Source organism: Thalassophryne amazonica, chromosome 5, assembly GCF_902500255.1.
Source record: "Thalassophryne amazonica chromosome 5, fThaAma1.1, whole genome shotgun sequence".
NCBI lineage: Eukaryota > Metazoa > Chordata > Actinopteri > Batrachoidiformes > Batrachoididae > Thalassophryne > Thalassophryne amazonica.
Window position 1 is genome coordinate 58290209 of NC_047107.1, and position 14641 is coordinate 58304849.

Here is a 14641-nt window from a genome sequence, read left to right on the forward strand (position 1 = left end):
CTTAAACTGCTTCAAAAAATGTTAACTTCCAGTAGCATAAATTAAACAGTATGAGTCACTTTTTTACAGCTTTAAGTCAGTCTGTGAATGTGAACAAGCTAGAATACCTCAGTGTTATATGTGACACTGTTGTTTTGCATTTTGTTCAGCCCCTTTTAATTAACCAGATACATTTATTTGTAGGTGATGTGATCTTGGACCAATTAAGGGAGGATAAAGAAACTGCAGAAAGTCAGGTGTGTATCTAGTTGTTCTCAGCCACAGTAAACTAAAGTGTAGTTGTACCGAGTGTGTTTTTTTTCTTTTTCTTTCTTATTAGTGCATTCAGAATAAAGATGTTTCCTGCTTTGGGCCCATAAGATTTTCTAGGACTTTATCTGATCATATTTGGGGCAGTAGTTTGGAAGGCATCTTACTGAATGCATTTCTGTTTGTGAAATGAAGACACTGCTTAATGCGTGAGATACAGTCAAGACTATAAGAATTTGGACAGTTTTTGTAATTTTGCTTCTGTACACCAACAAAATGGAGTTACAAACAAACTATGAAACTGTGCTTGTAGTGTAGACAGTCAGCTTTAATTCAAGGGGTTTTACAAAAATATCAACTATTTAGGAATTACAGCTGTTTACATATATAATCTATCCATTTTCATAACCCATATGTAATTGAAGATAATGAGTTGTTAAGTCATTTTTACAATATACTAAATACTTGAACATTTCTAAGTCAGTGACTGCAGTGTTTCCCCTACAATAGAGGGTATGTTGTCAAACCTGGAAGCCAGCAGTATACTGCCATACTGGATGGTAAACAAAGCAACAGCTAACTGTGTTCACTCATCCGTAAACTGCATTGTCTGATGTCACAATGTGGACTGTCCCGTTGTCCACATTGTGACATCATGAGTCCAACAGTTTTAGACTCAAATGGAAAAACGTCATGAATCTATCACTTTTAGACAGTTTTAAGCTTGTCGGAGTTCCGTGAGGCTGTTTTATTAACGATCGTTAAAGCCGAACTAGCGTTTTGTGAATGAACTTCGGTAAACACACAAACTCCCACATTTGTGATAAAACAATGGCAATCATTAAAGTAAGTTAGTTTAGTATGAAAAGTATTTAATGTACTTTACCTGCATGTCTTGCTGAGCAGGAGGAAACAGTAACAAGACTGTTTTAAGAACATAAACTAACCCGTGTGCTGTGGATTCACTGAGAGTGTGATTTTTCCCTTGCCACTATTTAAAAGGCAAAAAAGGAAAAATTTCCAGGGCAAACACTGGAATTTGTCTTGGACTTCATTTATATTGGTAATTATGAAACACAGTGTGGTCCTTTGTAGTAAATCTATCTGGAGTAGGCATTTTTCAAAAACTGAGTGACCTTACATGAAGGAGACTGGTGAGGGAATCCACCAAGACACCCAGACATCTCTGAAGGAGTTGTGCACTTTGGTATATGTGATTGGGAAAAATTGCATTGTCCACTCTTTTCCACTCCACCCTGAAGCTGTATAATGCAACAGACAAAGAAGAGTTGCAGTTCCCTAGAAGGCACGCTGGAAACGGCAGCATAGATTTGATATGTTTTCTTGTATTAAAATCATCTGTTCCACTCCATCATGGAGCTATAACATGATGCAGCAGACAAAAGTTGCACCATATAGTTTCTCCTATCAGTCACAGAAGTCTATAATTTTTAGCTCACCTGGACTGAAGGTTGAGCTGAAATTTGCTACATCGATAGCAATCAGCAACCTCAAAAAGATATCTAGTGGGTTTTGTGAAATTTTCAATTTTGACTTTGATATGACCCCTGAACTGTAATCACGACCACATTTACCTGTTGTCACTTTAAAGGACATATTGCACTTTGTGCACTTCCGTGACCAGTCTCAAAGTATATGGCATTTGCAACAAACCGCTACGGAGACAGCCAAAAACAAAGTACTCATGTACTTATTTTTATGAGCGTTTCTGACAGTGTTTACATAGCTTTGAGGAAACGTCCTAGCAAATGCTTGAATGGAATATAGCTGCTAATGTTAAGAACGGAGCTGCAGATTAATTGCAAAGTTTACATGAGTGTGATGTCGTGTTATGACAAATTTTTAAGTGATAACTGTTAAGCTTGACACAGTCACAGTAAAAGCAGCAGCCAGTCTCCAATGTGAGAAGACTTAATGCACGTGCCGTGCACGTTCATCATGAATGCAGTCTGTTGAAAACAGTCTCTGCTAGAGGCTCAGCTTTGTTGCACGCTTAAGTGTTGTTATCGATATAACTGTGAAAAATCCAATACATCTGTGTGATGAGAGAGCCTGAAGAATAGCTGACAGTTCCGCATGCACATGTAACAGAATGCTGCTCTGTTACAAAGAGCAGATGCCGCAGTCCACACACATCCAGATCAATTCTGTTACATGGGTGTGAAATATTCATGTGAAGCAAAATATGATTAAACATTTAACATGCTTGTAGAAGTCAAATATTGATGTGAAAAAAATGTTTGTGCGTTGTTTTGCACAACACATAAATTCTCAATATCCCAGAAATGCTGACATCATCACTGGTTGTCTATATAGTTATGCTTTATAACTGAAGCTCTGGTCACACTGAATAATGAATGATGAATAATGAGTCACGTAGCGTGTTGGGTTTTTTTTTTTTTTTGTACGAGTGGAGTTATTCAAGAAACGTATGAGAATAGCGGGGAACCCAGACTTCCCTTTCCCGGGCCACATTAACCACCTCTGACTGGCACATTAACCACCTCTGAGGTGTTCCCAGGCCAGTGTGGAGGTATAATCTCTCCACCTAGCCCTGGGTCTTCCCCAGGGTCTCATCCCAGATGGACGTGCCTGGAACACCTCCCTAGTGAGGCGCCCAGGGGGCATCCTTACCAGATGCCCGAACCACCTCAGCTGGCTTCTTTCAACATGGAGTAGCGGCTCTACTCCGAGCTCCCCACGGATGACCGAGCTTCTCATCCTATCACTAAGGGAGACACCAGCCACCCTCCTAAGGAAGCCCATTTTGACCGCTTGTATCCGCGATCTAGTTCTTTCGGTCATGGCCCAACCCTCATAACCGTCATTTGTGTACGAGGTACTACAAGGATGTTACTGTATTGTTAGTGGCGAGTACGAGGCTGTTAGAGATCCATTATCCGAGTACCTGGTGGTTATGAGGACAGGTCAGTCTACCTGCAACAGAGCAGGTTCCACTCTGAGAAAGCTCTTGTAGCCTTTTTTAACATCAGTTTCCTGCAATTCCTTCAGAGGAACATCATGTACGTGGCTCATTATTCAAATAATCACTGAAATTTCTGACAAATCCATACATATTTCCTTGATTAATAGTCTGGGCGTTATTTTTTCAATGTGCAGACTGTTTTTGTGACCAAATTTTTACTTTCATAACTTTATGACAAACAAAAACGAACCAACATCACCACACCAAAATTAAACAAACATAACAAACCTAAACATACCCAGACATACCCAGGCCCAGGACAACCTTATTAAGAGTGCCACAAAATAATCCCCTCAAACGGGTTTTCAGATCACCCACTACTTGATTTCACAGTGATGGTTTCTTCCTTCGCATTGTGGACAACTCTAGATATGCTACATCAGTAAAAGACAATACCCACTGACGGTGAGACAGAGAATGTGGGGGTTTCCACCTCACTGCAACCATCCTCTTCGCAGCAGTTAGACGGCCAGGAGGTCCTTTTCTTGTGCTTTACGTAATGTAAGTTGAGACATATCATTCAGCAACAGAACCACAGGTGACAAAGGAATATCAACATGTAACAGCATGGACAGACTTTGTCTTACTACTTCCCAAACACAAAACACACCTGGACACTCCCAAACCAGATGAAAAAAATGTACCCACATACAGTTGTATGCAAAAGTTTGGGCATTCCTTATAATTTTCATGTTTTTCCTTTATAAATCATTGATTGTCTGGATCTGAAATTTCAGTTAAATACAGTGAGGCAAATGAGTATTTGATCCACTGTCGATTTTTCAAGTTTTCCCACGTACAGAGAATGTAGAGGTCTGTACTTTTTATCTACACTTCAACTGTGAGAGACAGAATCTAAAAATGAATTCAGAAAATCACATTGTATGACTTTTAATAATTTTCATTTTATTGCATGAAATAAGTATTTGATCACCTACAAACCAGCAAGAATTCGGTCTCTCACAGACCTGTTACTTTTTCTTTAAGAAGCCCTCCTATTTTGCACTCTTTACCTGTATTAATTGCACCTGTTTGAACTCATTACCTGTGTAAAAGGCACCTGTCCACACACTCAATCAGTCACACTCCAACCTCAAAGATTCAGGAAGAGCATTGAAGATGGGTCGTGGTTGGGTCTTCCAGTATGACAGTGACCCCAAACACAGCCAGGGCAACTAAGGAGTGGCTCCATAATAAGTACTTCAAGGTCCTGGAGTGGCCGAGCCAGTCTCCAGATCTGACCCCAATAGAAAATCTTTGGAGTGAGCTTAAACTCCAAACCTGAAAGATTTGGAGAAGAGCTTTATGGAGGAGTGGACCCAAATCAATACCACAGTGTGCAAACTTGGTCAAGAACTACAGGAAACATCTGACCTCTGCAACTACAAACAAAGGTTTCTGTAGCAAATATTAAGGTCTGTTTTTCTATTGGATCAAATACTTATTTCATGCAATAAAATGCAAATTAATTATTTAAAAGATCAAAGAGCTGTCTAAGGACACCAAGGACAAAACTGACTAGACCTGCACAAGGCTGGGATGGGCTACAGGACAATTGGCAAGCAGCTTGGTGAGAAGGCAACAACTGTTGGTGTAATTAGAAAATGGAAGAAGCACAAGATGACTGTCAATCTTCCTTGGTCTGGAGCTCCATGCAAGACCTCACCTCGTGAGGTAAGGATGATTCTGAGAAAGCCCAGAACTACACGGGAGGACCTGGTCAATGACCTGAAGAGAGCTGGGACCACAGTCCCAAAGATTACATTCATAACACACTACGCCATCATGGTTTAAAATCCTGCAGAACATGCAAGGTCCCCTGGCTCACGCTAGCACTTGTCCAGGCCTGCTTGAAGTTCACCAGTGACCATCTGGATAATCCAGCAGAGGCATGGGAGAAGGTCATGTGGTCAGATGAGACCAAAATAGAGCTTTTTGGAATCAACTCCACTCGCCGTGTTTGGAGGATGAGAACAACCCCAAGAACACTGTCCCAACCGTGAAGCATGAGGGATGGAAACATCATTTTTGGGGGCGCTTTTCTGCAAAGTGGACAGGACGACTGCACCGTATTGAAGGGAGGATGGATGGGGTCATGTATTGTGAGATTTTGGCAAACAACCTCCTTCCCTCAGGAAGAGCATTGAAGATGGGTCGTGGTTGGGTCTTCCAGCATGACAGTGACCCCAAAGCACAGCCAGGGCACTAAGGAGTGGCTCCATAATAAGTACTTCAAGGTCCTGGGGTGGCCAAGCCAGTCTCCAGACCTGACCCCAATACAAAATCTTTGGAGTGAGCTGAAACTCCAAACCTGAAAGATCTGGAGAAGATCTTTATGGAGGAGTGGACCCAAATCCCTGCCACAGTGTGCAAACTTGGTCAAGAACTACAGGAAACATCTGACCTCTGCAACTACAAACAAAGGTTTCTGTAGCAAATATTAAGGTCTGTTTTTCTATTGGATCAAATACTTATGCAATAAAATGCAAATTAATTATTTAAAAATCATAAAATGTGATTTTCAGAATTTTATTTTTAGATTCTGTCTATTACTGTTGAAGTGTACCTACGATAAAAAATTACAGATCTCTGTTGCTTGTAGGTGGGAAAATGTGAAAAATCCATAGTGGATCAAATACTTATTTGCTTCACTGTATATCATATAGCAGACTAACACAGTGATATTTGAGAAGTGAAATGAAGTTTCTAGTATTTACAGAAAGTGTGCAATAATCAAACAAAATTGAGCAGGTGCATAAATTTGGGCACCCTTGTCATTTTATTGGTTTGAATACATTTAGCACTAATCATTGGGACACAAAATTGGTTTGGTAAGCTCATTGACCCTTGACCTGCTTACACAGATGAATCCAATCATGAGAAAGGGTATTTAAGGTGGCCATTTGCAAATGTTTCTCCTCTTTGCATCTGTTCTTACGAGTGGCAACATGGGAGCCTCTAAACAACTCTCAAATGACCTGAAAACAAAGATTGTTCAACATCGTGGTTTAGGGGAAGGATACAAAAAGCTATCTCAGAGATTTCAGCTGTCAGTTTCCACTGTGAGGAACATAGTGAGGAAATGGAAAACCGCAGGCACAGTACTAGTTAAGGCCCGAATGGTAGACCAAGAAATATCTCAGATAAGCTGAAACAAAGGATGGTGAGAACAGTCATAGTCAACCCACAGACCTGCTTCAAAGACCTACAACATCATCTTGCTGCAGATAGTGATAATGTGCTGTGGACTGTTGAAACTAAAATTGAGTTATTTGGACATAACAAGGGGCGCTTTACATGTCTGAAAAAGAACACAGCATTCCAAGAGAAACACTTGCTATCTACAGTAAAATTTGGAGGTGGTTCCATCATGCTGTGTGGCCAGTGCAGGTACTGGGTATCTTGTTAAAGTTGAGGATCACATGGATTCCAGTCAATATCAGCAGAATCTTGAGAACAATGTTCATAAATCAGTGACAAAGTTGAAGTTGCACTGAGAGTGGATCTTTCAACAAGACAATGACCCTAAACACTGCTCAAAATCTACTAAGGCATTCATGCATAGGAAGAAGTAGAACATTCTGGAATGGCCATCTCAGTATTGAAAATCTGTGGTGTGATTTTAAGCGGGCTGTCCATGCTCGGAAACCAACAAACCTGAGATATTTTGTAAAGAATGGTCCAAAATGCCATCAGCCAGAATCCAGACTCTCATTGGAAACTATAGGAAGTGTTTAGAGGCTGTTATTTCTGCAAAAGGAGGATCCACTAAATATTGATGTAATTTTTTCCTGTTGGGGTGCCCAAATTTATGTACCTGCCTAATTTTGTTTCAAGAATTATTGCACATCATCGGGGGTGCCCAAACTTCTACATACCACTGTAGTTTGTGTGACACAAGGTGCAGTTCAGGTCAGCTTTTAGCTTCATGTTGTAGAGTTTACAAGGGGTCACCCTGTGATTTTGCAAGTTCTCCCACTTAGAAATCATGGAGGGGTCTGAAATTTTCATCTTGGGTGCATGTCCACTGTGAGAGATCACAATGTATGATTTTTTTTTTTTAGTAATTTATTTGCATGTTACTGCTGCAATGTTAATATTTGGTACAGTAGCTTTTGTTTGCAATTACAGAGGTTAAACGTTTCCTATAGTTTTTCACCAGGTTTGCACACACTGCAGCAGGGATTTTGGTCCACTCCTCCATACAGATCTTCTCCAAATCTTTCAGGTTTGGAGTGTCAGCTCCCTCCAAAGATTTTCTATTGAGTTCAGGTCTGGAGACTGGCCAGGCCATTCCAGGACCTTGAAATGCTTCTTACGGAGCCCCTCCTTAGTTGCCCTGGCTATGTGTTTGGGGTCATTGTCATGTTGGAAGACCCAGCCATGACCCATCTTCAATGCTCTAACTGATGGAAGGAGATTGTTCCCCAAAATCTTGCAGTACATGGCCCCGGTCATCCTCTCCTTAATACAGTGCAGTCGTCCTGTCCCATGTGCAGAAAAACACCCCCAAAGCATGATGCTTCCACCCCCATGCTTCACAGTAGGGACAGTGTTTTTGGGATGGTACTCAGCATTCTTCTTCCTCCAAACACGGTGAGTGGAATTAAGACCAGAAAGTTCTCTTTTGGTCTCATCTGACCACATAACTTCCTCCCATGACTCCTCTGGATCATCCAAATGGTCATGGGCAAACTTAAGACGGGCCTGGACGTGTGCTGACTTAAGCAGGAGAACCTTCCGTGCCATTCATGATTTTAACCCATGACATCTTAGTGTATTACCCACAGTAACCTTGGAAACAGTGGTGCCAGCTCTCTTCAGGTCATTGACCAGCTCCTCCCGTGCAGTTCTGGGCTGATTCCTCACCTTTCTTAGGATCATTGATACGCCACAAGGTGGGATCTTGCATGGAGCCCCAGTCCGAGGGAGATTGACAGTCATGTTTAGCTTCTTATATTTTCTAATAATTGCTCCAACAGTTGATCTTTTTTCACCAAGCTGCTTGGCAATTGCCCCATAGCCCTTTCCAGCCTTGTGGAGGTCTACAATTTTGTGTCTGGTGTCTTTGGACAGCTCTTTGGTCTTAGCCATGTTAGTAGTTGGAGTCTTACTGATTGTGTGGGGTGGACAGGATCTTTATGCAGCTAACAACCTCAAATAGGTGCTTCTAATTTGGAATAATAAGTGGAGTGGAGGTGGACTTTTGCTGATTGGCAGGTGTTGAAATACTTATTTGCAGCAGTAACATGCAAATAAATTATTAAAAAATCATACATTGTGATTTCCGGATTTTTTTGGGGGGGGTTTATGTTTCTCACAGTGGACATGCACCTAAGATGAAAATTTCAGACCCCTCCCTGATTTCTAACTGGGAGAACTTGCAAAATCGCAGGGTGTTCAAATACTTATTTTCCTCACTATAAGTCCTATGAATGAAGTTAAGGTGAATTTTCTGATGATCAAGGGTCTTGGACGAACAAAGCAGAGTCCCAAACAGTTTCCCAGTCAAAATCAGGAGGCAAATTAGGAACATCGGCTCCCTAGAAAACGTCCAGATGTACTGGGACATCTCCTCCAGAATGTGCACATATACAACCCCTGGCAATAATTATGGAATCACCGGCCTCGGAGGATGTTCATTCAGTTGTTTAATTTTGTAGAAAAAAAGCAGATCACAGACATGACACAAAAGTAAAGTCATTTTAAATGGCAACTTTCTGGCTTTAAGAAACACCATAAGAAATCAAGAAAAAAAAATTGTGGCAGTCAGTAACGGTTACTTTTTTAGACCAAGCAGAGGGGGAAAAAAATGGACTCACTCAATTCTGAGGAATAAATTATGGAATCACCCTGTAAATTTTCATCCCCAAAACTAACACCTGCATCAAATCAGATCTGCTCATTAGTCTGCATCTAAAAAGGAGTGATCACACCTTGGAGAGCTGTTGCACCAAGTGGACTGACATGAATCATTGCTCCAACACGAAAGATGTCAATTGAAACAAAGGAGAGGATTATCAAATTCTTAAGAGGGTAAATCATCACGCAATGTTGCAAAAGATGTTGGTTGTTCACAGTCAGCTGTGTCTAAACTCTGGACCAAATACAAGCAACATGGGAAGGTTATTAAAGGCAAACCTACTGGTAGACCAAGGAAGACATCAAAGTGTCAAGACAGAAAACTTAAAGCAATATGTCTCAAAAATGCACAAGACAAATGAACGAATGGGAGGAAACTGGAGTCAACGTCTGTGACCGAACTGTAAGAAACCGCCTAAAGGAAATGGCATTTACATACAGAAAAGCTAAACGAAAGCCATCATTAACACCTAAACAGAAAAAACAAGGTTACAATGGGCTAAGGAAAAGCAATCGTGGACTGTGGATGACTGGATGAAAGTCATATTCAGTGATGAATTTCGAATCTGCATTGGGCAAGGTGATGATGCTGGAACTTTTGTTTGGTGCCGTTCCAGTGAGATTTATAAAGATGACTGCCTGAAGAGAACATGTAAATTTCCACAGTCGATGATATGGGGCTGCATGTCAGGTAAAGGCACTAAAGGCCATAGAGCAAAAACTGTGAAAACATTCCTTACAAAAAGACACATAGGGTCAATGTCATGGCCTGCAAATAGTCCGGATCTTAATCCAGTTGAAAATCTTTGGTGGAAGTTGAAGAAAATGGTCCATAACAAGGCTCCAGCCTGCAAAGCTGATCTGGCAACAGCAATCAGAGAAAGTTAGAGCCAGATTGATGAAGAGTACTGTTTGTCACTCATGAAGTCCATGCCTCAGAGACTGCAAGCTGTTATAAAAGCCAGAGGTGGTGCAACAAAATACTAGTGATGTGTTGGAGCGTTCTTTTGTTTTTCATGATTCCATAATTTTTTTTCTCAGAATTGAGTGATTCCATATTTTTTTCCCTCTGCTTGGTCTAAAAAAGTAACCGTTACTGACTGCCACAATTTTTTCCTGATTTCTTATAGTGTTTCTTAAAGCCAGAAAGTTGCCATTTGAAATGACTTTAGTTTTGTGTCATGTCTGTGATCTGCTTTTTTTTCTACAGAATTAAACAACTGAATGAACATCCTCCGAGGCCGGTGATTCCATAATTTTTGCCAGGGGTTGTAGTCTAGAAATGAGACCCTTAGATCCACGAGTGCAATTTATCAGTTTGAGTCGATTGTCTTTAACTGGGGTCTGACATGGTACCCCATAGGTTTTCACCTGCTCTGTAATTTATGTTTCACACATATCTGAGTGTGGCGAACCAAAGACAATTGCTTTACATCAGCCATGTAGCATCTAGCTAGACGTTCTCAATATCTTATAATGGGATGGTAAGAAATCAATGCAGTGCTAAAGCAAAACTATACCAGTGTGCCACCTAGCGCAGTTCCTCTGCAACTGACACCGTAGCATGCTGTTTCATCGTAGGGGTTTAAGGTACCACTTTGGAGCACACTTAAAAAAAATTAAAAAAAATGGCTCCATCATATGTAAACCTTTGTTATGCACATATAACATAAATTAGTGTCACCACATTGGAACCTTAAAATTATACACAGATTCTTTTTAAGTTTTACAACAGCCCATATCATTTTGAGAGGGGAACACTTCGGTAATATGTGGACGTGAACGACACCATCCAGTTTTTGTACAATAAAAAAATGTTATGTGATAGTCGATTCAATTAGTGTATGATGCAATAAGCAACCCTGAACTGTGATAGTAAAAGCTACCAGTACATGATCAAAATGGCCTAAAGAGTAATATTTTATGGCAAATTAATTTTTGTCCAAGGCTGAAGAAATAGATCTACTAACGTGCTCTTTGCTTCATTTCAAGATAAATAATTCTAAACTGTATGTACCTTGCTGTCTTTCTTTTGCCAAATGCAACAGCATGCAGCTTTGGAACTGTACTTCTGTTTTGTGACATCACTGGTTGGAGTTGCTCCATCAGGAGTCAAATTACCGGTATATTGTCTGTCAGCACACACGGTGGAACAGGAGGCTAATATTTGGACCCACAATTGCTCACACAGACAATCAGCCAGGCAGCGACATCTGTCGGCTAACACTTGGCCCGATCTTTAAACAAGACCGTCACGTATTTAAAGGACATTTGCATGTTTGTTTTTTACGTCCCAGTTAGCAACACATCAAAATATTCATGATTGAAACTTAAAAACTCAGAAGGTGCTATTTTTAGGTGATAATGGAATCTCTACCTAATGTGCCACAATCATGACACAATTTGAGTTGAAGGCAGAGCTGCGATTGGACATGATGTGTGTGCACATGATCAGAACCTGAAGGGGAGCAAACCTGGACATTATTCTCTAGCCGGCTATCCATACCTGAGGACTAGTTGAACTTGAAAATGATCTCTGGCTGCTGATCCAAGTGAGGACAAGTAGAGCCTTTCCTTGGCTGCTGCTTTTACCGTGCATCAAAATTAACAGTTATCACTTAAAAATGTGTCATCATAACACAACATCACACTTGTGTAAACTTTGGAATTAATCTGTGCCTCAGTTCTTTGCGTTAGCTGCTACAATCCATTGAAGCACATGCTGGGACGTTTCTAATAGTCATGTCACCGCTATCGGAAATACACGAGTACTCACAAGTACTTTGTTTTTGGAAGTCTCCGTAGCTGTTTATTACGAATGCCTTATACTTTGAAACCAGTCAAGGAAGTGCACAAAGTAATCCTGGTGGATCATCGGATGATCACTAACAGCCTAAATCTTGTTATAATTTTGGTGCAAAATGCCCTTTAAGGCAGGCGTGTTTTTTTTGTTTTTTTTTTGTTTTTTTGTTTCCTGCCGGAGTTTTGACCTGGCCCATATTTAAGGTCAGGCATTTAATCAGGGAATACAGTAGTCCATACATTTTGTTAGTCTAGTTACGTATGGCCTGTGAAAATGTAGGGACGATGTATACAAGCGGATGGAATTCCTGAATGGTTAATATATACCCCTTGAATTAAAGCTCAAATTTGACACTATTAGCACATCTTCATTCATTTCAACTCCTGTGGCGACAGATGCTAAATTACAAATTCTCCACTGTCCAAATACTTATGGGCCTGGCTATATTCATTAACAGTTTGTGATGTGTATAAAATAGTACTTTATTCTTCTGAATTATGTTTATCATCATCAATCTCTATGGATGTTACAGTATAATGTTTAATAGAGGTACCTTAGATGTAAAAAGATTTTTGTGTTGGGGCGGGGGTGATGTTTACTTTGAAAGCTTATTGAGATGCTAACATCACCTCAGCTCCTCCACAAACAGTTGTGACTGTATCATGGTCTTCATTGATATGTTGACATCCTTCATTGGTCTCATCTGATTTAATTCCCACCTCCAGCCTCTGTTTACATTAAAATGTTATACTGTATTTCTGTGTCAGTGATGACTTGTGTTGGCTGGCAGTAGGAGGGTCCTAATTTGATTTTAATTCTTCTTTTTTTTCTCCCTCTCCTCTCTAAATTCCTTCTCTGCCCCTGTCTCTGATGTTGGCAATGCTGCACCACCATCAGGCAGCGGTTTGTTCACGTTTTTCATCTGCTTCACTTGTGCATGTGTATGTGTGTGTCACTGTGGTTCCCATGTGTCATTTTAGATTGGTGTCACAAACCACAAGTAGTCTTCTAAGCCTGATTTCTGATTTGGGCTCTGCACAGGCTGATGTTCTGAGGGCGTCAGATCTGTAAATGTTTGACTCTTATCACAGGCGGTTCATCTGGCCGACTCGGTCACTGTGATGGTTTACAGTCTGATTATGTTAAGGAGTGGCATGGTCACTGTTCTGTCCTCATCACTGCACTGAGGCTAAACCCACACACATAATGAATAAACTATATGTGGACAACCCTGTATGAATGTCTTAAGCTATATACGGTATATATTTTTGTTCATGCATAGTGAACAATCCTCCAGCACTGCATTCATGTTGTGTGTCTGCTTTATAGATTGAGTTCCTGAATTCAGTCATTGTGGACCTGCAGAGAAAGAACGATGACCTAAAGGACAAGTTGGAGAAAATGGCTGCTGCTGCTCTCAATGGAAATAATGCAAGTGAGCTGGACAACTACGACGGGTGAGTCTCAGGCCACAGCCCATCTCACCACATATCACCCAGAAATAAGTAAACTACAACGCTCTCTGCCCTCATCCCATCCTCTGGTGCAGTTTTGACAAGGAACAGGTCAAGAAGCAGCCTTCCCCGCGGCTCTTCTGTGACATCTGTGACTGTTTTGACCTCCACGACACAGAGGACTGTCCCACACAGATGCAGATGCCCGACTCCCCTCCTCACTCCACCTACCACGGCAGTAAGGGCGAAGAACGACCCTACTGTGACATCTGCGAGGTCTTTGGCCACTGGACCGACTCCTGTAATGATGACCAGACCTTTTAAAGCCTTCCTCAGCTCTTGTTCGCACAATCACTATATTTGCACATCTTGTTAGATTAAAAGGTAATTTTGGGATTTTTGTTTGTGTGCTTGTTTTTTTGTTTTTTTGCCAAGAATTCCCTTCCACCTCTCTCCTCCTTAACATGTCCTTAATGTGAGAACGGTGTTCAGACTCGCTGTCCAAAGAATTCAGACAGCCACAGAAAAACATATATATTAAGTATTTGGGTGGGGGGGAGTACAGTGTTGGGATTGTGTGAATGACATGTTTTAAGGGGATGACAGTCTGCTTTAGATCAGTTTAATTTATCAACACTTTTTGCACAGCTATTGTTAGATTATGGTATCCTAAAGGTCCTTTATCTGAAACTGTAAATTACATGATTTGAAACAAATATCAGTTTGTGCAAGAATCAGTGAGCTATAGTTTATTTTTCTATGATTGGAAATATGTACTCTTTAAAGGTTTGATAGTATGTGTAATTTTGGCTAAGGTGGGAATTCTGCTCATTCTTGGGATCAGAGCAGTAAAACCATAACTTTAAGGCTTTAATTATGAACTTTGTGGTCTTCACAAATGGACTGCTGGATGAGGAAACTGAAGCAGTTACACCTGAAGCACTAAACCGTTCAGTCTGTTCCAGTGAAATGGCCTTTTAAATGTTTCTTTGCAACTAAATTGCTGTATTTAAAAAAAATACAAATGTTTTGAATATGTAATAAAGAAATATGAATAAAATAAAGTCTCATTTCTGTGAAGTGTACACAACAAATGCTGCCTGTACTAAGTGATTAAGCCTATATAAAGTGAAACTTGATCCAGAATCCAGATCACCTCCAAATGTTAGTGGAGTCTTCCATGGTCTAATATGTATCTGTTGAAAATTTTGTCAATCTGTGCAGTAGTTTTGACATAATCCTGCTAACGGTAATCCTTTAAAGCCC

General features: G+C 40.6%; 1 protein-coding gene across 6 annotated transcripts in view; it reads left to right on the forward strand.

The window, feature by feature from the left end:
• The window catches only part of clip1a (CAP-GLY domain containing linker protein 1a), a 163720-nt gene extending 149286 nt beyond the window's left edge, over positions 1-14434 (forward strand). For 3 of the 6 annotated variants that reach the window (XM_034170375.1, XM_034170377.1, XM_034170373.1), the window contains exons 23-26: positions 184-236; positions 12819-12824; positions 13251-13378; positions 13471-14434. In XM_034170375.1, coding sequence (XP_034026266.1) covers positions 184-236; positions 12819-12824; positions 13251-13378; positions 13471-13699 — 416 coding nt within the window. In that variant the 3' untranslated portion in view covers positions 13700-14434. The remainder of the gene's footprint in view (positions 1-183; positions 237-12818; positions 12825-13250; positions 13379-13470) is intronic. The other 3 variants (XM_034170378.1, XM_034170374.1, XM_034170372.1) reach the window with 2 other exon arrangements.
• The last annotated feature ends 207 nt before the right edge of the window (positions 14435-14641 follow it).